Raw genomic sequence first — 22,869 nt, forward strand, 5'->3', positions numbered from 1 at the left:
CATTAATAGAGGATGCAGCCTTGAACCTACACAAGTTTTTTTTTGTAGCAATGGTGGCATGCTGCGCTTTAGATGAATATGATTAAAAGTAAAGTGCGCCATACTGCGATTGCTACAATAGTTAATTGTGGATGCATTAACAATTGATGTGTGCACTGATGGCTGGTGGTGTGTGTACCTGTAGAAATTGTGCACTGATGGCTGGTGGTGTGTGTGCCTGGTGGAAGTGTGCACTGCCGGCTGGTGGTGTGTGTGCCTGGTAGAAGTGTGCACTGACGGCTGGTGGTGTGAGTACCTGGTGAGAGCGTCCACTGACGGCTGGTGGTGTGAGTGCCTGGTGAAAGCGTGCACTGACGGCTGGTGGAGTGTGCCTGGTGAAAGCGTGCACTGACAGCTGGTGGTGTGTGTGTGCCTGGTGAAAGCGTGCACTGATGGCTGGTGGTGTGTGTGTGCCTGGTGAAAGCGTGTACCGACGTCTGGTGGTGTGTGTGTGCCTGGTGAAAGCATGCACTGACGTCTGGTGGTGTGTGCCTGGTGGAAGTGTGCACTGACGGTTGGTGGTGTTTGTGCCCGGTAAAAGCGTGCAGTGACAACTGATGGTGTCTGTGTCTGGTGAAAGTGTGCACTGACGTGTGGTTATGTGTGTGGTTGTATGTGTGGTTGTATGTGGGGTTGTGTGTGTGGTTGTGTGTGTGGTTATGTGTGTGTGGTTGTGGAGGGGTTGTGTGTTAATTACAGATTTTATATTTGTTTCAGCTCTTCTGTTTCTCTTTATCCCAAGTTTTAATATAATGTGCAGCCCCTTCGGTGATAATAATCCTTTGGTTTGTTATATTGGGGTGTTAAGTGAAGAGCCAATCCAATACCAGCGATACAGGCCGTAGCCACCATGGTAGATCAAGGGAGAAGGCTAAAATGGTCTCTTGTGGATCCAAGGCGTTTAATGTGTGGCTCTTTAGCAAGTGCTAGCAGGAGATCTCCACTTGTCTGGACCTGGGTATCTTGGATGAGGCGATTTTAAAGGTATTCGCAGGGATTGCGTGGAAGATTGCAACCCTGCTTCCGGTTCCAACAACTAAGTCTAACTCTGATCACCCTAGATGGTTTGACCAAGCCTGTTCAAAGTGTTTTCGCCTCCTGAAAGTTACTCTCAAACAGTCCCCGAGAGAGAAGGATCTTGTTGTGAAATGTTTGAAAGACTATAAAATAGTTCTTATGAATGGTAAACAGATGTTATTAGCTCAGGCGTGCTAATTGAAAGATAGCATTCTCTTCTGGAGGGTGATTAACAAGCTTTATTTTACATAGCCATCAGCCATCCTATCTTGGAACAGCAGTGGGTGGTTCACTTTAAGGGTGTATGTAATGTAGACCTCCAAGACAGTATGGCGGATGAAACACGCTTCACACTGGGGAGAGCTAACTGTTATGTTGTTATTACCTGTGTTACTTTTAATGTGACTTTTAATGTGACATATAATGATTGTGTGTGTGATTGTGTGTGTGGTTGTTGTTTGGTTGGGTGTTGTGTGTGTGTGATTATGTGTGTGTGGTTGTGTGTGTGGTTGTGTTTGTGGGTGTTTTGTGTGTGGTTGTTTATGGTTGTAGTAGTTGCGTGTGTGGTTGTGTGCTTGTGTGTGTGTTTGTATTTGTTTGTGGTATTGTGTTTGGTTGTGTGTGATTGTGTGTGCTTGTGTGTTTTTTTGTGGTTGTAATTGTTTGGTTGTGTGTTTTTGATTTTGTGTTGGTTTGGTTGTGAGGGTGTGTGTTTTTGTTGTTGTGGGTGTTGTGTGTGTGTGTGGTGTGTGTTTGTGTGTGTGTGTGTGTGTTTGTGATTGTGTGGTCGGTGTGGTTGTGTGTATGTGGTTGTGTGTGGTTGTGTGTGTGGTCGTGTGTGGTGATGTGTGTGTTTGTGTGTGGTTGTGTGTCTGACTGGTTGTGTGTATTTGTGGTTGTTTGTGTGTGTTGGTGTTGATTTGTGTGTGTGTGTGTGTGTGGTTGTGTGTGTGTCTGTGTGATTGTGTGTGGTTGTGTGTGTGGGTGTGCTTGTGTGTGGTTGTGTCTAGTTGTGTGTGGTTGTGTGTTTTTGTGTGTGTTTTTGTGTGTATGTGATTGTGTTTGTGGTTGTGTGTGGTGTTTTGTGTGTGTTTGTGTGTGTGTGTCGGTGTTGATTTGTTTGTATGTGTGTGTGGTTGTGTGTGTGTGTGATTGTGTGTTGTGGTAGTGTGCGGTGTTGTGTGTTGTTGTGTGTGGGTGTGATTGTGTGTGTGGTTGTGTCTAGTTTGTGGTTGTGTTTGTGTGTCTGGATGTAATTGTGTGTGTGTTTGTGTGTGTCGGTGTTGATTTGTTTGTGTGTGTGGGTGTGTATGTGGGTGTGGGTGTGATTGTGTTGTGTTTGTGTGTGAAATACTCCTGAGTGGAAAAAACACAAGATTAGGGAAGAAAACCATTGAACAAAAGAGACAGCCGAGATAGACAACAGTGCCTTCCAGTCAGCAACAGGCTGACTCAAAGTCCTACCCTGAATAAATGTTATGTATTAGTAACAATAGGTCTGCCAAAAGACAGCAAAAGCAGTCTGTAGTCCAGGCCCAAAACATTTCTTTTGACAAAGCTATGCCATTAGTAGGCTCACACTAAGTAAGATCCAGTGTGAATTCACCAAACAAATTAATTTGCCATCTGAGCACCCAATGTTTTGCATAAAAAGACCAGAGCACAGATCTCTTTCCTGAGTTTCAGTTGAGGTGGGGGTTAACATAGACTGTTTCCCTATCCTTTCTTCAGTGGACATCCTGAGTATCACATTATTTGCAGCAATTAGAGATAGCAAACATGTCGAATGAAGTATTGTATAAAAACAATTAAAAAACATTGTGAAGCAGCCCTGCCAAGCTTCCCAGGTCCATATGTGATGTGCTGCCCAGTTCTGTTTTTCATTTGAACTCTGGGACTTGTAGTCTTGTTTGTTCCATAATAAAACAGAACTACAAGTCCTAGAATTCAAAGGAAAAAAAACTGGCCTAGAGCAGCACATTATACGTGGCCCGGAAAAACTTGGCAGTTATATAGAAGGCAGAGAATTACCACAGGATTCAGAACACCTTATCTGTCCCAAGCCAGTGGCATAATGAGTACCATAGGGCCTAATTCAAGGAAAATATATGAACCCCGAATATGATGCTGATTCCACTTCATGTCATGGTGCACACTATTTCAACATATAGGCTTTCATGCAGCATCCTAACGCATTGTGGGTGATGGTGTACTACCATTCAGCCGATTAGGCTAATATAATTATAACAACGATTTCTTTTTTTGCAGTTTTTATATAGCGTGAACTCGACCGGAAGGTAGTGGAGCGCTTTATATGAGCGCCGGTTACATTACACAATGACAAATTAGTTTTGGTAGGCACGGGGAGTGAAAGTGATTTGCCCAGAATCACAGGATTTTGAGCCTACGCCGAGACTCGAACCTGGTTCCCCCAGTTCAGGTCGTAATATAGAACCAGACTCCCTCGCGAAGATATATCCTCGAGTAACGGCTGTCTGTCTGACTTGTGGTAATAACGCCTCCATTGTGCACAGGTACTAAGCGCACAGTCACTCCACTGAATCACGCTTCTCTTTGACATCAGGGCAGGCCACAGTAATGGCTCTGGAGAGGGGCAGTAGTGTAACCCGAGAGAAGGCAGGGTCTCCAGCACACCCTACGCTAATCCCAGCAGGATGGTCGTAACTGGGACCAGCTGGGCCCACGCTTCCCTCCCCCCATATCAGGAGCACAATACGTCACTTTATGGAAAGGAACAGGTTCTCTCTTATCGGAAAGAGCATTAAAAAACAATACTGAAAATAATTGGAGCTAAGACCCTGAGAGCAACCGGGAAAAGGGGCTCTGCAGACGCGCCCCGAGCCTGGGGGTTTTATGGGGGATTTAAAGGTGTATTGATGTAGAACACGTGCAGGGGGTTACTGGCTTATGCTGAAGGAGGAGGATGGTGAGCAGAGAGCAATATGTGCTTGAAAGCTATATTTCTCCTTCACGAAAAGCCCAGACTGGCTGAAATCGTCACCCTTAACATGCATCCAAAATTAGCGCTGTGCAGTAAACTCTATGAGCTACATTGTCCGCGAATGCAAGCAATCTACACAGTAAGCTGTGCTGTGTGCGTTAATCATGTAGTTCCATTCCATTGCGGGTCTGTTTTTTATCACGAGGTTTCACCCGATTAAACATACGTTTCCTGTGTGATAGTGTAATGAAGCAAACCAAGACTAGATCACCTAGAATGCATTATTTCATCAGAGAAAAGCTTGAACCTGGAAACAGCGTTTATTTTGTGAGGTGCTCCCTCCCCAATTTGCAAATCAAAGGCAGAGTCGTAAAGCGGTCCCATGCTCTGGGGGAAACTTCAGACAATCCGAGCTTTTTGTTCAACAACCGTTTTAGCAAGCAGGAAGTGGGATAAGGGAGGGGTGGCAAATGGTGAGCACTTTAGCGGCCACTTTGATGTTCTCAGTGGCCACGCGGCTCACTGAGATCATCAAAGTGGCTGCGAAAGTGCTCCCAAAGGCTGCAGGCGGACAAATGGTGCGCGCGCGCGGCGCACATGCACTGTACCCGATCCGCACTTTGGGAGCACTTTTGAAAGCCCCTACTTTTATATCTCGTCAAAGCATCGCTAACGCGATGGCTTAGGCGAGACCTAAAAACCAAGGACTGCTTGAGTGGCTGCAGAAAAGCCACTTTAAGGATGTGGTGAGGGAGGGTACCTCTTTTATGGTCATCGCCTGAAGAGGGAAGTGTGCAGGGTTTCTTTTTTTTTTTTTTTTTGGAGTATCAACTCGCAACAGACTGCCTTCTCGGAAGGTGGACCCACCTCAGAGGAAAGGGTTGTATGTTAGTATTGTCCTATAAGTATATCACAGCCAAAATAGCATCTATGTATATATATATATACGGTTAGGAAAGATTTTCTGTTCTTGAAAGCGAGTGAGTGTGAGTGTGTGAATATGTGTGTATTAAACCTATATTTACCTAGATATTCCTTCAGTGCTTACATTTTGGTCATCAATATTTAGATTAACCCCTCAATATCCTGTACCATAAGCAAGGAAGGAGTTAAGAAGGTGCATTTAGAAGATTCTTAAGTGAATACTGGTTACAAGGAGAGCAGCAATTTTGGCCTCAAAAAGGATGAGTTGTAAATTACAACTGCCCAGTGTTCCTGGGAGTCGCGAGTGGAAATATTACAACTATCAAATGCCGAGTGCCAATGAAAAGATGGACACACCAGCATACCCGGGTTACACTATACGTCACTCAGCATGTCCACAAGTCGTGACACACTATGCAAGGACGTTTGAGAGCAGCACGCACAAACAAGGAGGTTGCCTGTCAAGAATGTATTTTTTTTTTTATCTTCTATAGCTGAACCTGCAGCCACTGACGTGTATTAGGGACATTTCTAGTCAGGGGTTATCATCTTTTGAAATTCAACCATTTCAGCTGTCCTGGATTCAGTAAGATAAGACAATAATTACAAGATAAAAATTCCATCCATGCAAAATATATGAGAAAAGGTGAGCGATGGTGTTATTACTGTCCAATCAGATACGAGCTTCCTTTGACCTTTCAATACTTGGATCATTTTTCCTTTATTGAAACGTGAGAATTGTTGGCACAATGGTATGATAATTCCCTTATAAATCCTCAGTGTCACGCAGAATGACCAAATTTACATTTGGGAGTAACTCTCTAACCGTGAACATTTACACATACAAAGGATTGATTTATTTGGTGATTATTCATAAAGCCCATTGTTACCCCGCAGGGTGTTCAGGGATGTACAGGGGAAGAAACAGTGCTGGTCATGTTCCTAAAAATCTCTCTTATGACGCACTCTAGCCTGAATGTCCACTTTTAATTATTAAACCCATCCTTTCAGTCTTGATTTGTAATGGTCTGCTATTATTACGTGAGGTTCTTCTCACCGCCATCTCGAGGAGCCGCCTGATGCATGGTGGGTGACTTATGATTGTGAAATGACAAAGTAACAGATGGAATACCCCACAAGCTAGTGGAGGCAGCTGTTGTGATGCAGTGTTGCCTGGACAGCATGATATTCAAGTTCTTTGCCCTGCTGCAGTGGACCACCCAGAAGCAATCTGCTTCCCTTCTGTGCATATTCTGTCCTACAAAGGGTGTCCGTGAGGAATACAAATCAAGTGCCAGAGGTGCAACAACGTGGGGTGTGGAATGGGATGCTGAGAGTGGAAGACTCACCTGCATGATCACGACGTGCATCCTGGTGGCCGCGCACTCAAGTTCCTCGTCTACGCAGCAACCAGCGCATCGGCGAAGGGGTACGCAGGATGGCCGGAAGATGTGCTCCACCTCGTCTGGGTACTCAGTTCCAATGTCCACCAGCTGCTCCTTCGGCTGGCAGTAGCTGCGGTTGTACACGTCAATCCACTTGACCACTGGGAGAGCAAAGACACAAAAGAAGGCCCAACCAACTGTTATCTACCAGGTAATGTCATGGGAACCAGTGGTGTGAATCACCTAAGAACATCAAGGGAAAGTGAGAGAGGAAACAGAGGCAGAAAAGAGAGGAACAAGGGGAAAAGAAGTGAGTGGAGAAAGGTTAGCCTTTACAAAAAGAAAGTGATAGCAAAAGAAGGAAAATTGATAGAGATGAAAAGGGAAGATAAGGCAGAAATAGAAGTGAGAGAACAAAGTGAAATAGGAGAGTGGGAAGAGACAGCTGGACTAATTGGAGTTCAAAGCTGAGATCAAGTTAAGGAAGTGGATTGAGAGGAAATGATCAGGAGTAGAACAAAGAGGAAAGGAACAGCACGAGGAGGTAGCGAAGACAGAGCGAGAGAGGGGTATGCAGAGGACCTACACATGCTCTCTGAAAAGTGTGACCCTGGGGCTATCAAACCACTCACTTATTGATGAAATGCAAGCTGCCCCGCTGAGAGCGAGGACAGGGTTAATAAGTTGGTAATTCGTTACGTGTCAGCCGCAAAATGAATAATTCATACAAGATCCCCTCTGAGACCAAAACGAAGTCGCTGATGTAAACATCCTCACAATATTGAAATTAGTGTCGAGGTAAACACACGTAGGTGCTTGAAACCCCAATTAAATAAACAGATCACTGCCTAGCGAGATCAGCATAGAAATATGATCACTGATGCCAAAGAAATCTGAATTGGCAGAAAGACCATCACTTAACAAGCACTGGCAAAGCCAACAGGTCTGGCCTTGGCAAGCTTGCAATTTTTATTTTTGTATGTAAATAGATACAATATGCAAAGAAAGTCTCAAAATATAGCTCATGCACACCAGCCCTGGCACCTAAGTGCACTTCTTTTCTGGCAACTGTCCACATGTGATCAGGCAAAATGTCACATCTCAAAGTGCCGGAGAGTCAATAGATGAAGTGAATGGACCCTTTGCCACATGCTCTTCGAAGTGCTGGGCAGAAACAAAATGTGAATGACACTTGATCAGATCAATGGATGAAAGGCCGACAGGCATCTATGTATGCGTTTTTATTTTTTTGGTAAACATGAAACTAACGTGGCACCTAAAGCTGTGTCTATGCAAGAACTAAACATTGCTTGTGGAGATGGCGACACATTTAGCTTTTAGGACACATGAACCATGGACTTCTTTTATTTTACTTTACAGAAGCCTTCTTGGAAATTGTGGCAGGGTTGAAGCCTACTTGTTGAGAAAGAGATAATAGCACTTCATAGAAAAAAAGAATTGTATAGTAAGGATTTTAGCAGGACATTAAAAACTTAACATTCAACTTTAGGATTATAGTAGTTGCGTAAAGGCACATTAACGCCTTTGCTAAAGGACAAGACATTAGACTCTCCAGAGCTGGCATATTATCAGTCCGTTTACGTCTTGCCTTTCGTCTGTAAGCCCTCGTGGTACTGTTTGATAAACCAGCTGTCTGCAGCAATAGTGTACAGTCAATTTCCCATGCCTTGGGAATCTGGATTTAGGAAGTATCACTGTACAGAGAAATTCCCCTCTGAAAATCTGTGCGTGCACTTCCCACATACTGGACAATGGCGGTGTTAGCTATCTTAACAGGTTCCAATACTATAGATCATAGGATTCTCTTCAGAATTCTCAAGGGACAATCTACGTTTGGTGGCCAAGTGTTATTTTGCCTCTTCTCTCTTGCAGGTAGTTCAATATGGGCGAAGATGGGGGATATAGTATTGGACCAGCTATGTATGCACTATAGGATCCACCCAAGAGATCAGGAATGGAACCAACCCTTAGATTGTATGGTTGAGCTTAATGCCTCTTAAAGAAACATTGAGCCAATGTTGTGCTGGAACAGTTCCGCAACATAGATAGCGCTGCAGAAGTATTTAACATTGAAGTTTATGCTGTACTCCAGGGCTTGTTCACCAGTACAGGTCTGGAAGGTTGAAGACATCAAAGAGGGGTTGTGTGCATGTTGGGTGGATGAGCTGATGCTCAAGAGAGAAGAGAATGAGAAGAAAAACAATTAAACACTTACCTGTGTGCTGCCGCCGCCACCTCTCGGTCCTCTCCGCCTGCTTCCAGGGCAGGAAACAGGAAGCAACCAGGATCCCCATAGCCATCTAAGCGCCGTAGTTCAGCGCTCAGCTAGGAAATGGGAGGCTGGGCGTGTTTTGCACCCAGGCTGAAATGCAGCCTGGGTGCAGAACATGCAAAGTGCGCATGATGGTTTGGCCGGCCGTCTCACTTGGAGTGGGCAAAAAACTTCTCCCCTGCCCTGCGAGGAGAGCAGACCCACCTGCCCCAGCTGAGTAAGGACGGAAATAAAAAGATTATAACAATGAGTTATTATTGTATTTTTTCCTTTTTGACCAGCTCAGTGGGGTGATGCTCCAGCTGCTACTCGGTTCAGATACTCTCTTAGCACCCTGGTCTAAGGCTAAGCCTGACAAAAGAGCTTGCACCAGGAATGATACAGAGTGGCTCAACACAGTCGCAGAGGAGATAGGGGAGGTGAGGGAGGTGCAAAGCAGCAAGCCTGACAGGCATTTAGAGCCACCAGTACTGGAGGTCAGATCACCTGCACTTTGATCACTGGTGTTGCTGTTCTCCATTGTCCTGTGGAGGTGTTGTATTTAGGGTATCTGGGCACTCTGGCACACCTCTTCCAGTCCTGGGACCTTCTCATGGGCAACCGCTCTAGGCAGCAGGGCGTTCGGCAGAGCTAAAAACTTGGTATCTGGCCTTAAGGGCACCGGCCTGCAGCAGTACAGGACGCACCACAGATTAATATAACGCTTCAGACTGATGGAGTGGGACTCTACATTCTGTTCCAAGTTTGGGGAAGGTGATCTCGTTGCCCATTGTCGCTAACAACAAATAAGATTTTCATAGCCTTACTGCCAGCTAGTCATGCTTGTGGCCCTTAAAGGGTTTCCCCTTCCCTGCGGCGCCCCGTTGCATGTATTCTGGATTGAGCCAGAGCAGATGGCCTGGGTGGAGGTATGCTGATGCTTGTTCTGCTCCCAGCAGGTAGAGCCTTGGAAGAGTTGCAGTCTCCTAAACCATAGAGTTGTCTGGGGGAAACTTGATGAATTCTCCAGAAAGCAAATAACCGGAAGAGGAGAGTGGGAGAGGTTGATTGTGTTGTTTCTGGGGGCAAGCATCCATTCATTGTGTTAAAGGCATGCCATGCTGATTTATATGGCACTGTGGCACACCCAAGTTTCAGGTTCTCAAATCCTCAGGGTTGGGTTGTGGGCCTATCATACAAGGAAGTCGGTCTGTATGTATTGCCATCACAACCTTACAGTAAAGTTGAGCATTTGAGAGGGAGGGTGTGGTTACCCTATTACAGTCTCCCTTGCCAGGGCCAGTGATAGGCTACGCCAGGAGGAGAGGAGTTGATGCACAGGTGGTCCCTTGGATTAGGGGTTACCCGGATGTGACTTCCAAATATAAGTGGAAGAAACTTCAGGGAGAAATGAAAAATGCCAGGATATGACATTGGCCGGTCTTCGTCCCACAGTGCCTGAACATGTACTTTGTGGCATCAGTGGTCTAATGCAAAATGATGGTGCCCCCTGCAGAATGTGAAGAAGGGCCCCCGTATTACTGATACCTCACTGATATTTATCGTCCTTGGGATGAATGGGCCCACCCTTAAAGGATGGGAGGCCCCTGAAGGAGTGAAGGTCCCCCATGTCCTCGGGGCTGCAGGTGCCTGTGTTACGCCGCTGTGTGGAGCCTGGAGTAGTCAGTGGTTATTGAGCACTATCCATGGTAGCTGCTACCATTCACCACTGGTATGCCATATGCTCATGTGCTAATGCACTCCAACTGGAAAAACAGGTTACTCCCTGTGTATGCTTGACTCTCCAAGGGGTAGTTGACCGAGTAAGGTGCTAGAGGGTTAGGAACTTGGCAGCTATCTGAAGCGCGCAAATGCATGCTAACGCTCAATACCCAGTGAGGACCATTTGAAAAAAACATCATTGGGTTAGAGGTACAATTAATAACAGCACTGAAAACAAAATAGTATCAACACTACTGGGAATGAAATACGACCTCTAATACAAACCTCGCACATACTTAGGTAAGAGCTACAATCCAAATAACAAAGAGTCCTGGGCTAATATTATGTTATGGGGAAGAGTTTGGGTGTTCTCTGCAGTTTTTTGTGTTCTCAGGCTTTCTACAGGGTGTGTTTACTAAGTCAGTAAATGGCGGTTGAGGGCCACCGGACACAATGCTATGAAATTTATAAGTTGACTATGCTATGTATGTCTGCTGTAGTTGCTAAGCATTTTTTGTCATGTCAAACCAACTCTTTTTTAGTGCAAGTGGCTGAGAACTGAGTAAAACGATTCAAATTTCAAGTTATCAAAAGCCCTCCACCAAAAATAAAGAGCAGGGGTCTCATTCATTATCCAAACCCATGTTTTAGTGGTATTCTACAAGATATCTGTGTCTAATTAACTGGATACTAAACGTTTTGTTAGGCGAACTCCACGAAGGGACAGAGTTCAGGGGAGACTAGCGGACATCGAAACTGGTCTCGCAATCAATCATCAGCAGTGGAGAACTACTAGTTCTTGCATTGGGCTAGCACCCAAAGCACATCCTCCAGTGGTACAAAACGTCACAGGCATGTCTACTGAAAATGTCTGGCTACTGTCAAGATTTGAATTGCCAGGATCACTCAACAGTACCAAAGCGGCACTAGTAAGGAGGCGAGAACGAATACTGGGAGTTAGGCTCCAATTACAACTTCAAATCATAATATTTCCGGAATTGTATGGGGTTAGTGAGATAACTCAAAAGTCTCCAGAATCAAAGTGACAGACCACAGACGGTGGTACACTGCTCCAAGGCTCTAGTGAAGACGAAAAACCCCTGTGCCCCGCTGGGGATATGAAGGGTCAGGGATGGGCTGTCTCAAGGTCCCGGATGGTCCTGGACTGATCTAAGCTGGGCTATACTCAACACGCTTGGAATTCTGGAATGCTTCTCTGCAGGTCCTAGACGTCCTGTTCTTGCAGGATCCGTCATGGCTTGGCAGGGTGTTGACTGTGGAGTCCTCATGGCTCCTGGGCAGCCACTCCTTTAAGGCAACCTCGACACAGGCTTCTGCAAGTGGGATCTTGCTCTTTGTCCTCCTGGTCAGAGCGAGCTACTCTCTAGATGCCGGTTTCTATTCTGAAGCAGAGTCCCCTTCTGAATATCAGATGAAATATAACTACAGCCAGGTAGGCCAGTATGAAAGCCATGGCCAACCAGCGACCCTGCTTGATTCAAATTTCTAAAACTCTTTCAATCTTGGCAGAACGCATCTTCCATGGCCTTTGTAGAGCAAGAGGGGGTGGCACCAACCGGTCAAGAAAAGTGGATTGCTCCCCAACTTTCTTTGTCAAGCTCTTCTTTTTGAAAGGTGATGTCTAAAACAACAATTGTGTGGGGCGGGGGTAGAGAACTCAGGTACTGTGCCAAACAGAAACTGGCTCACAGTAGACCATATGTATAATCCCTCTGCCCAGAAAGGACAGCAGCATGCTGGTTGTCAAGATGGCTACACACATACGCAAACACTGGTTGTACAGATGTTCCAGGGGGATGAATGGTAAGATGCCTTCCCTTCAAGTGCACAGGTAGCTCAGTGCACTTGAAATACAATCAGCTGCCATAAACAATCAGTCTCCTCATAATAACCTTTTACTTGTTTTTTAAAAAATATCGAAATTTAATATACAGGTTACTATTATGTCATTTGTATCTTGTCGCTTTGTTGTATTTATTTATATTTTTATTCTATAACGTATGTTATTGTGTAAGTTTTAAAATAAATTTTTAACAAATATTATATCAATGTATATAATTTCCAGGTTGTTGGTTTGATTGAGGGACTAAATGGGTAGTGCCTTTTTACAATGTATATATTAATGAACTTGAATTGATTCATTTGATTTTTATATGTTATTTGTTTACATGGTTAATACATGTTTTAGTTTCTAATTACGTTTTAGTTTTAGGTAGTGGGGTTTACCAGGATTATAGTGGGTCGTTTTTTAAACATTTGTATACATTAATTTTAATTGAATATCTTTTTTTTATTGTTTTTAATTTGTTTACTTGTCTTTTAAACCCTTTGTCCCCCATCATGTTTGCATTTTCCCCAGTGTTTGTTATAGTGGAGTTAGAATAGTCGATCTGGCTGGCCCAATGTAGGGTCATACCACAATGTCTGTTAGACTGGACTTAGACTATTAAATCTGCTCCCAATATATTCACTTTTCACAAAATGTGTTCGAATGTACTTAGAATAGTAAACATGACCCATGCTCTCCCAATGAATGCAGTTTTACAATATTAGTTCAATAGAATAGAACCTTTTAACCTGAAATCTATCAATCTTCCACATTTTCATAGGCTTTTAAATAGAGCAATGTATCTTAAATTATTTGTTTAGTTTTTAGTGTGCATAATGTTGGATTGGAGCTATGGTACTATATATCTCTTTATCCTGAAATCCTTTAAGATATTTTGAGCATATTTAATTTAAAAATGTATATTTTTAAAAACTATTCTGTTTTGTAAAAGATATTAACACTGACTGCATGCAAATAACTAAAAACGAAAACTCTTAACTACAACAAGCAGGATACACTACGCCACATTAGAGACCAACACCTGATAAGTATGGAGTGACGTTCTTTTTTTAAACAGCTTTAGGTACACTTTGTTTTGCATGATATTGTGCTGCCTGCATTGAGGAAATAGCTGGAGAGACAGCACACTGACAAAGGTAAAGAGATAAGCTCTTATGATGAGCAATAAATACTGTGAAAGGCTGGTGTCATGAGATTTCTCAAGGTAGAAGCGAGGACTTCAAAAGATATTAACAATGAGAGCAAACAAATGAAATAAAAAGTAAAAGTGATGCCTCAGGATATCAACGGTTGTAAAAGATTTTCACAATGACGCCAGAAAGAGTGAGAAGTAATATTGTGAACTGAAACTACCAGATTGCACTTTAGTTTTGTTAGGGATAAATGTTGTGAGAAGTGCCCTCTGGAGTAAGTGCCGTCGGATGCCTCTTAACTGTCTTCCTCTCTGCCTGTATACGTTTGTGTTACTGTGCGCATGCATTTTGCGCAGGGGCATCTTATGGATTTGGGGGGCCCTGGGCCAAACGTATTTTTGGGGCCCCTGTTCGGAACAGCTTTGAAGTTATGCTCCAATTTGAGCTCTATATACATACACTCTTTGGCCAGGTCAGTGACAGTGCACAGGCGCCCTCGTCCAAATTCTAAATATGTTTACATTTAATATGCAGGGATAGTGACGTAGTTTTTTAATATTGTAACACAGCTGTAGCTCATTATTAATATAGTAACACAGTCGCAGCTCATTATTTAATATTGTAACACAGCCGCAGCTCATTAATATTACTGCAAATAATCTCTGTGACTCCCATTTCTCATATGCGAGGTCATTTTTGTATCTAAAATAATTTGTTTATGGATGTTGCATGAAACATAAACACAACATTTCTCTGCAAAATGCCCGTTGTAGCCTCCCACACATCACCCACATTAAAAATACATTTAAGGAGAACAGTATTTAAAACAATCTGTTTAAGAATCTTTCAAGGTCATCAGGACAAGACTCTGCAGAACAGAGCTGGCTCTATCAGCCCCCTCTGAAAGGCTGGGGCCCTGGGCGAGAGCCCACTTTGCCCATGCCTTAAAATGTCTCTGATTTTGCGTGTCTCTGTGAATCTCGCTAGTAAAAAAAAAAGCTAAACCATTCGGCTTTACCAATGCTTGTTTTCAAATAGTCAGCACTATCGCTATAAGCCCTCTTTTACCATAGGTCATTTACACACTCAATAAAATTCTCCAAAAATTTAATAAATTCTGAAGATCCAGGAGAACACCACTGAGACGGTCAGACCAGACCATGATTAATTTGCCATATAAATATGCTTTCAGTATGAAGCTTTTGGGCTCACTGGGGTGGCCCTTTACAGCAATGCCCTACCCAGTGCAGTGTGGGAAAGTTTTGGGGGGTGGCACCTTATTTAAGTGGTATTGCTTGCTGTGAGCAAGATCCAGCGGGGGGGGAGGGGGGGTGAAGAGCTAAAACATATTCTGAGTGCCAAGGCATAGCAAACTTTAGAACTGAATACTAAACTCCAAGAAAAACCTCACCCTGATCTGAAAATGGCGCAGAATTTACACTTAGGCCCCCATTACCACTTCGACGCAAATCTGATGTGGTAACTGTGCATCTGGAATCTGCACCGCCATGGCTGTGTGGTAATTAATGGGTGCAAAATTAGGGCAGCATTTCAAGTTTCATATCTCAGAATGGGGATAATGTGCTAATTGTGTGTATGTTGCCCTGTTTTGAGATGCGCAAATGTAAACTTTTGCAGAATTTACCTGCAAGATTTAGACCAAGGAGAAAATGGTGCTGACAGGAATGATGGGTGTCCAATTAGCACCCAAATTAATTAGCGCCCAAGTCACAAGGAGGGCCATAGACTCCGGTGTGACCAAAACCTCTTCCCAGAGTCGTTGCGTAGACGTGTAGCAGGGAAACCACATCCGTGCAAGGAGCTTTCTTTGTTGCTGGGAAATCTTCCTTGCCTTAACCTGTTTAGCTGTTCGCCTATGCCCTTATCTGTGCATCTGATAATTTTTGTTCTATCTGATATTTAGACACGACTTCACCATCTCATCACCTCTGCAAGGAAATCTTCAGCTTTGACATTTATCAAAGCCATGGCCCATCTCTGCATGAGAAATACGGACTGTTTTATATTGTTTATTTATTTTTTCTTATTTCTGCTTGTTATTACATTACAGATGGCGCAATGTGGGTTCCATGACCATTTTCGGCCTTGAGAAAGCACAGGCAAACATGCCAAAGGGGGTGAAACCTTTTGGCTAATGCGCCACCAAAAAGTACAAGTTGTGACAATAGATTTTACCACAGCAGAAGAATAAATGTCTTTGTTCCCCCAAATATGTAAGACTAAAATGGTTCACATGATTACCTGTGTCACCAATTCCCATTCTTGTCCTTTTTGTTATCCTACGACTCTTTTGACAGCATCTCTGTTTGGAGCATGTTGATTGATGGCTTATGGGGCCTTGTTTGATCACACCCTCTTTTGGGTGCATAAACCCATAGCAAACCCTCACTCGTCACACCGCCATGCACTGCTTCCCACAACACGCCTAACCACACCTCTGTGGTCATCACACACAACATGAAAGCACTTCCCACAAAAACAACACCCCTCCAACCACATGTTCTACATTCAGTAGCTTGCAATCCATGTGGGTAGGAACTTCAGTGTAAGTAAACACGATATACATGCTACAGTTGTATTGTATTGTAATTGTATTTAAATAGCACTTTCTACCTCTGACGAGGTGTCGAAGCGCTTTTTCGGCGAGTAGCACTCTACTCTGGAACCCATAAGGATTAGTGGTGAATTATTATAGCGAAAATATGAAAGTAAATTGAATGGTGAATATGTTTCAGTGCAATAGAGTACAATGCTAGCTGAGCCACGTAGAGGCAAGGAGTCTTGGTCTGGCATCTACGCAGCAGTGGGTTTTCAACCAAGTAACCTGGATACATACACAAACAACGTCTCCTCCCACTTAAAAGGAGCGTCATACCCATATTGTTTCTACGTCAAAGATGACACCAGGGAGAAAGGACTATATATTTCTTATGACAGGCCTTGGTAAGAATATCAGGTAGAGGTAATAAAAAACATATTTGGAAGTAGGGAGACCACCTCTCTCCAGGTTATTTTGGACACTGTCTCCAGCCCTGACCTTTTTATCTACAAGTTATTTATTTCAGAGGGGTTAGTTTAATGGCAAACAAGACTATCACACCCAGAATGCACCAGCCTATCACGTAAAAGTCAGCACTATGCAGTGTCAGTAATGGCTTGGAGGGAGGTTTATTTCAATCTGGCTGGCATCACACTCCCAATGTGGGCGAGCATTCTTGTATGCATGTGAATGCTGGCGAACAACAGTTACAGGTAAATCTGCTTTTCCTCCTGTGCATCACATTGCGCATCAGGGTTGGATTGGCAAGGCTGGCAATCGGCCGGTGCTCGAGGGGCCTGTGGCAGAGTATCAATCAATCAATCATTCGTAAAGCGCACTACATACCCGCGAGGGTCTCAAGGCGCTTGGGGGGGCGCTACTGATCGAACAGTCAGGTCTTGAGTATCCTCCTGAAGGTCAGCAGGTCTTAGGTCTGTCGTAGGCTCAGTGGGAGGGTGTTCCATGTCTTGGCGGCGAGGTGGGAGAAGGATCTCCCACCGGTGGTTGTTCTTTGGATGCGCGGGACGGTGGCGAGTGAGAGGTCGGCGGAGCGGAGCTGGCGGTTGGGGATGTAGCAGGAGAGCCGTCTGTTGAGGTTGGCTGGGCCGGTCTTGTGGAGTGCCTTGTGTGCGTCAGTGAGAAGCTTGAAGGATATCCTCTTGTTGACGGGGAGCCAGTGCAGGTTTCTCAGGTGGGGGGTGATGTGGCCGTGGCGTGGTACATCGAGGATCAGTCGTGCCGAGGCATTTTGGATGCATTGTAGTCGTTTGATGAGCTTGGTCGGGGCTCCCGCGTAGAGGGCGTTTCCGTAGTCGAGTCTGCTGCTGACGAGGGCCTGGGTGACTGTCTTTCTTGTATCCGTCGGGATCCATCTGTAGATCTTGCGGAGCATGCGGAGGGTGTTGAAGCAGGAGGAGGAGGCGGCATTGACTTGCTTGGTCATTGAGAGCGTTGAGTCGAGGATGATTCCCACATTGCGTGCGTGGTCGTTGGGTGGTTCGGTTCAGCCTGGGCCACGAGGAGTCGTCCCAGGCTGAAGGGGTGGAGCCGAGGATGAAGATCTCAGTCTTGTCTGAGTTCAGCTTCAGACGGCTGGTCTTCATCCAGTCGGTGACTGCCTTCATTCCTTCGTGGAGGTTGGCTTTGGCGGTGATAGGGTCCTTGGTGAGGGAGAGGATCAGCTGAGTGTCATCGGCGTAGGAGATTATGTTGAGGTCGTGCTACGTGTGCGCACGGGGCCATGTAAATGTTGAACAGCGTCGGACTGAGGGAGGAACCCTGGTGTACGCCGCAGATGATTTTGGAGGCTTTGGAACAGAATGAGAGGAAGCCAGAGAGGCTTCTTCTCTGGGTTCTGCCAAAGAGGAAGGAGGTGGTCCAATCCATACGGTGTGGAGACGTGCGCGTAGTGTGCGGTGGTAGACGGTGTCGAAAGCGTCAGAGAGGTCTAGGAGGATGAGTGCTGCGGTCTGGCCGTTGTCCAGCGGGGTCCTGATGTCGTCGGTGGCGGCTAGCAGGGCAGTCTTGGTGCTGTGATTGCTGCAGAACCCTCACTGGGAAGGGTCCAGGATTCTGTTTTCTTCGAGGTATCGGGTTAGCTGTCTGTTGACGTTTTCTCGATGACCTTGGCCGGGAAGGGGAGCAGAGAGATGGGCCGGAAGTTCTTGAGGTTTCTTGGGTCTGCTTTAGGTTTTTTGAATAGGGCGTTGATCTCGGCGTGTTTCCAGATCTCTGGGAAGGTCGCAGTCTCGAGGGAGAGATTGAGGACGTTGCGCAGGTGGGGTGCGATGGAGCTGCTTGCTCTGTTGAAGACGTGGTGCGGAAATGGGTCTGACGGAGAGCCGGAGTGGATTGTGCGCATGGTCTTGATGGTGTCCTCGATGCTCACGCTGGCCCAGGCTAGTAGGGGGACGTGGTCGATGGTGTACGGAGGGTCTGTTGTGTTGCTGTCTGTTGGGGCTGTCTGGGCGTTGAAGCTGTCGTGGATGTCTGCTATCTTCCGGTAGAAGGTGGCGAGGGAGTCGCACAGGGCTTGCGCCAGCGGGATGTCGTTGGTGTTGGAGCTGGGGTTGGAGAGTTCCTTCAACATGTTGAAGAGCTCCTTGCTATTGTGTGCATTGTTGTCGAGGCGTTCTTTGAAGGAGGTCCTCTTGGCCACCCTGATGAGGTGGCGGTGGTTGTGGATGGCATCCTTGTGAGCTGCGTGGCTGTCCAGAGTTTGTTCACTGTGCCATTTCTTCTCTAGTTTCCAGCAGGCTTGCTTGGAGGCTATGAGTTCTAGGGTGAACCAGTTGGCCCTCTTGCTGGTGTATCTGTGGGGGGGTTTCTTCAGCGGGGCGAGGGTGTTGGCGCAGTCCTCGATCCAGCGTCTGAGGCTTTGGGCAGCGTCATCGGTGGAGGGTTCGGTGGGTGGGCTGAGAGCGAGGTTTGCGTGTAGTTGGTCTTCGGTGATTTTGCTCCAGCAGAGGCGGGGGATCTGTTGGGTGCGGTGGGTTTCTGGAAAGTGAAGTGGATGCAGTGGTGGTCGGTCCAGAGGAATTCGGTGGTGTTGCTGACGGAGACATTCAGGCTTGAGGAGAATACTGGGTCGAGCGTGTGGCCGGCGGGGTGGGTGGGTGTTCATTGTGACGAGTTATTGGCCGTTTATTTTGTCTTTGGATCTAGCAACTCCATATACCTGGGCTGATTTTCCCCATAGAGCTGCAGCTTCAGGTGAGAGGTAGTCTGAGCGGGCCACATATTAGGCCCAATGTATTGTTATTTGCAATATGACAATAGGGTGTCATGTGGTGCACCTCCTTCCATCCGGGCCCCAGGGGGTGTCAGTGAGCCTTTGAGAGAGGTGTCTTTTGAGCAGTGCAATTAACACGTCGGGGGTGTGGGGAGGAGGCTTTTGTCCCCCCACAGCAGGTCACAAAGACCAGACAGACAAACCTCAAGTGCCTGCTGCCAGTTTTCTCGGACTGAGGTTAGTGGTTTCATTCAAATACTGTACAAGGAAATGAGAGAAAAAAACCTGAAACAGAAATGTTTGAAATAACTTTGCAATTAAAAACCAAATCTGACTCGAAACGGACAAGAAGAAATCACCTTTTTCGGCACGAATTTTTGCGAACTGCAATTGTGGGCCACTTTTTTGGGAGGACTGGGCCAATTTTTCACCCCAATCCGACCCTGCCGCGCATCAGTGAAAACGTGTCAGATGAAGGCGCGAGTCCTGGCACCAGGCTGACGCCCAGCACCCCTCCTTCCCCCGCACCCTTCCACGAACAAACATCCCCGCCGCCCCGGCAGGTGCCGCCCAGACGCCCAGGAGCAGCAGGGACGCGGGCGCAGGGAAGTCAGTGACTCCAGGTTCAGAGAGATAAGGCCGATGTGAACCCTGATAAACCCCGAGCATTCCAGGCGCGTATGAGGCCCGCGTGCATGGGGGAGAGGCAAGGGAGAGCAGAGAGGGACACCGGGGGCTGCCCTGGAGACACACCGGCCGCCGGACTAGGGTCCGGTACTCATGAAAAGACAATCCAGGCTCGTTTTAGGTGTCGGATGCGCCCTGCCCCGTATTTACTCATCTCTGCTGCTCTCTTAACTTTCCATTTTGCAATGTTTTATATTTAAGTTTATAAAGTCTGTGGTATCGTTTTTGATGTTGCAACATATCCTAATGTATTTTATTCCCAGTTTGCCAAAGATCCACCGTAAACGGAAACGGACAGACGCGCACCACTCCATAAAACAGAGGCTCATGATAAGACTCCTCTCTGCTGTTCACCCCAGCTCTGCTTTCCCCCAAATCCACATCTCTACCGTGTATGTGCAATGACCCAGGCGACATACCTTCTCCCGCTCTGTGCGTCTCCTCCCACGGCGGCTGAAAGAAGAAGGAAAACAGAAAACTGTTAGATGAATACATGAGACCGAATAGTGCCCGCAACTGCACTGCGCACGCGCCACACCCCCGAGCAGCGCCTCACACACAGAGCTATGTGGCGCACCCTCTGCACCCGCGTGGCTGGATGAATACACCCTCGCGGGCTTCGTGCGCATCACTGAATATCCCTTCATACACAGGGTTGGAGACCACAATCACATCGGAGCACCTCATCACACCCTGAGACTGAAGAGCACCCGTCCAGCACGGGGTTTGCACCCCTCAGAACCTCATCATACCCTGCGACTGAAGAGCACCCGTCCAGCACGGGGTTTGCACCCCTCAGAACCTCATCACACCCTGAGACTGAAGAGCACCCGTCCAGCACGGGGTTTGCACCCCTCAGAACCTCATCATACCCTGCGACTGAAGAGCACCCGTCCAGCACGGGGTTTGCACCCCTCAGAACCTCATCACACCCTGAGACTGAAGAGCACCCGTCCAGCACGGGGTTTGCACCCCTCAGAACCTCATCACACCCTGAGACTGAAGAGCACCCGTCCAGCACGGGGTTTGCACCCCTCAGAACCTCATCATACCCTGCGACTGAAGAGCGTTTCTGCAGCATATGGTTTGCACCCCCAGCACCTCATCACACCCCCCTGAGACTAAAGAGCACCCGTCCAGCACGGGGTTTGCACCCCTCAGCACCTCATCATACCCTGCGACTGAAGAGCGTTTCTGCAGCATATGGTTTGCACCCCTCAACACCTCCTCATACCCTGAGACTGAAGAGCTTGTGCAGCACATGGTTTGCACCCTCAGCACCTCATCACATCCTGAGACTGAAGAACGCTGGTGCAGTACACGGTTTGCACCCCTCAGCACCTCATCACACCCTGAGACTGAAGAGCGTTGTGCAGCACATGGTTTGCACCCCTCAGCACCTCATCACATCCTGAGACTGAAGAGCGCTTGTGCAGCACATGGTTTGCACCCCTCAGCACCTCATCACATCCTGAGACTGAAGAGCGCTTGTGCAGCACATGGTTTGCACCCCTCAGCACCTCACCGTACCCTGCGACTGAAGACCACTTTTGCAGCACATGGTTTGCACCCCTCAGCACCTCACCGTACCCTGCGACTGAAGACCACTTTTGCAGCACATGGTTTGCACCCCTCAGCACCTTATCGCATCCTGAGACTGAAGAGCACTTGTGCAGCACATGGTTTGCACCCCTCAGCACCTCATCACATCCTGAGACTGAAGAGCACTTGTGCAGCACATGGTTTGCACCCCTCAGCACCTCATCGCATCCTGAGACTAAAGAGCACTTGTGCAGCACATGGTTTGCACCCCTCAGCACCTCATCACATCCTGAGACTGAAGAGCACTTGTGCAGCACATGGTTTGCACCCCTCAGCACCTCATCACATCCTGAGACTGAAGAGCGCTGGTGCAGTACATGGTTTGCACCCCTGCGCACCTCATCACACCCCCCTGAGACTCAAGAGCGCTTGCGCAGCACATGGTTTGCACCCCTCAGCACCTCACCGTACCCTGCGACTGAAGAGCACTTGTGCAGCACATGGTTTGCACCCCTCAGCACCTCATCACATCCTGAGACTGAAGAGCACTTGTGCAGCACATGGTTTGCACCCCTGCGCACCTCATCACACCCCCCTGAGACTCAAGAGCGCTTGTGCAGCACATGGTTTGCACCCCTCAGCACCTCACCGTACCCTGCGACTGAAGAGCACTTGTGCAGCACATGGTTTGCACCCCTGCGCACCTCATCACACCCCCCTGAGACTCAAGAGCGCTTGTGCAGCACATGGTTTGCACCCCTCAGCACCTCATCACACCAGGCCCGGTTCTAGAGGGTGGGTCAAGCCCACCCAAGGAATACCCTGGCCCACCCAAGGCCATTCAGAACTGAAAAACAAGCGTTTTTCACCTTCATGTTTCACAGGGGATGCCGTCATTATTGGTCTCCCTTATCGTTTATTTGAATGATTAACAGTATTATACAGGCTACTTTCAGGCCTGGGGAGAGGTGTGAAGTTAGCAGTGCTTATTAGCTGCTATGATGCTCAAATGACCAGCATGGATATCCTGAAAATGCATAACCTTCAATACTTTGCAAAGGAAAAAGCTGCCAAGTTTTTTTAAAAACATGGAAAGCTGTAAAGTGGCTCTTTAAGGCAGCAGAAACATTTCTGCTGCTGCACAAGACCAGGAGCATGCTGCAGTCTTAAAGTTCTGCATATTAAAAAATTGACAAATAGCATCCCTTCCTTTCCCCAAAGTTGGAAACACATGAAAGAAAGCAAATTATGATGCTCTTTGGGTGCTGATTATTGTGTCAAAAATGTCAAGTGCAGACAGATGCCAATGCCTAAAATATCAGATCGATTAAATAGTTTGTTGTTTTTTGGCCAGCACCCACTCATCTTCATGGTCCACCCAGGCTACTTTACGGCCAACCCAAAGAAAAAATTCTAGAGCCGGGACTGCCTCACACCCTGAGACTGAAGAGCACCTGTGCAGCGCTGCGCATGGTTTGTACCGCTCAGTACCTCACCACACCCTGAGACTGAAGAGCGCCTGTG

General features: G+C 46.8%; 1 protein-coding gene across 2 annotated transcripts in view; it reads right to left on the reverse strand.

Annotated features, from left to right (window-relative positions):
- VEGFB (vascular endothelial growth factor B) overlaps positions 1-22,869 on the reverse strand; it is a 315,982-nt gene that overhangs the window by 48,917 nt on the left and 244,196 nt on the right. For both annotated transcript variants that reach the window (XM_086938146.1, XM_086938147.1), the window contains exons 2-3: positions 20,223-20,256; positions 6,292-6,488 (exon numbers count right to left, since the gene is read on the reverse strand). In XM_086938146.1, coding sequence (XP_086794272.1) covers positions 6,292-6,488; positions 20,223-20,256 — 231 coding nt within the window. The remainder of the gene's footprint in view (positions 1-6,291; positions 6,489-20,222; positions 20,257-22,869) is intronic.

Source organism: Lissotriton vulgaris, chromosome 9 (genome assembly GCF_964263255.1).
Source record: "Lissotriton vulgaris chromosome 9, aLisVul1.2, whole genome shotgun sequence".
Taxonomy (NCBI): domain Eukaryota; kingdom Metazoa; phylum Chordata; class Amphibia; order Caudata; family Salamandridae; genus Lissotriton; species Lissotriton vulgaris.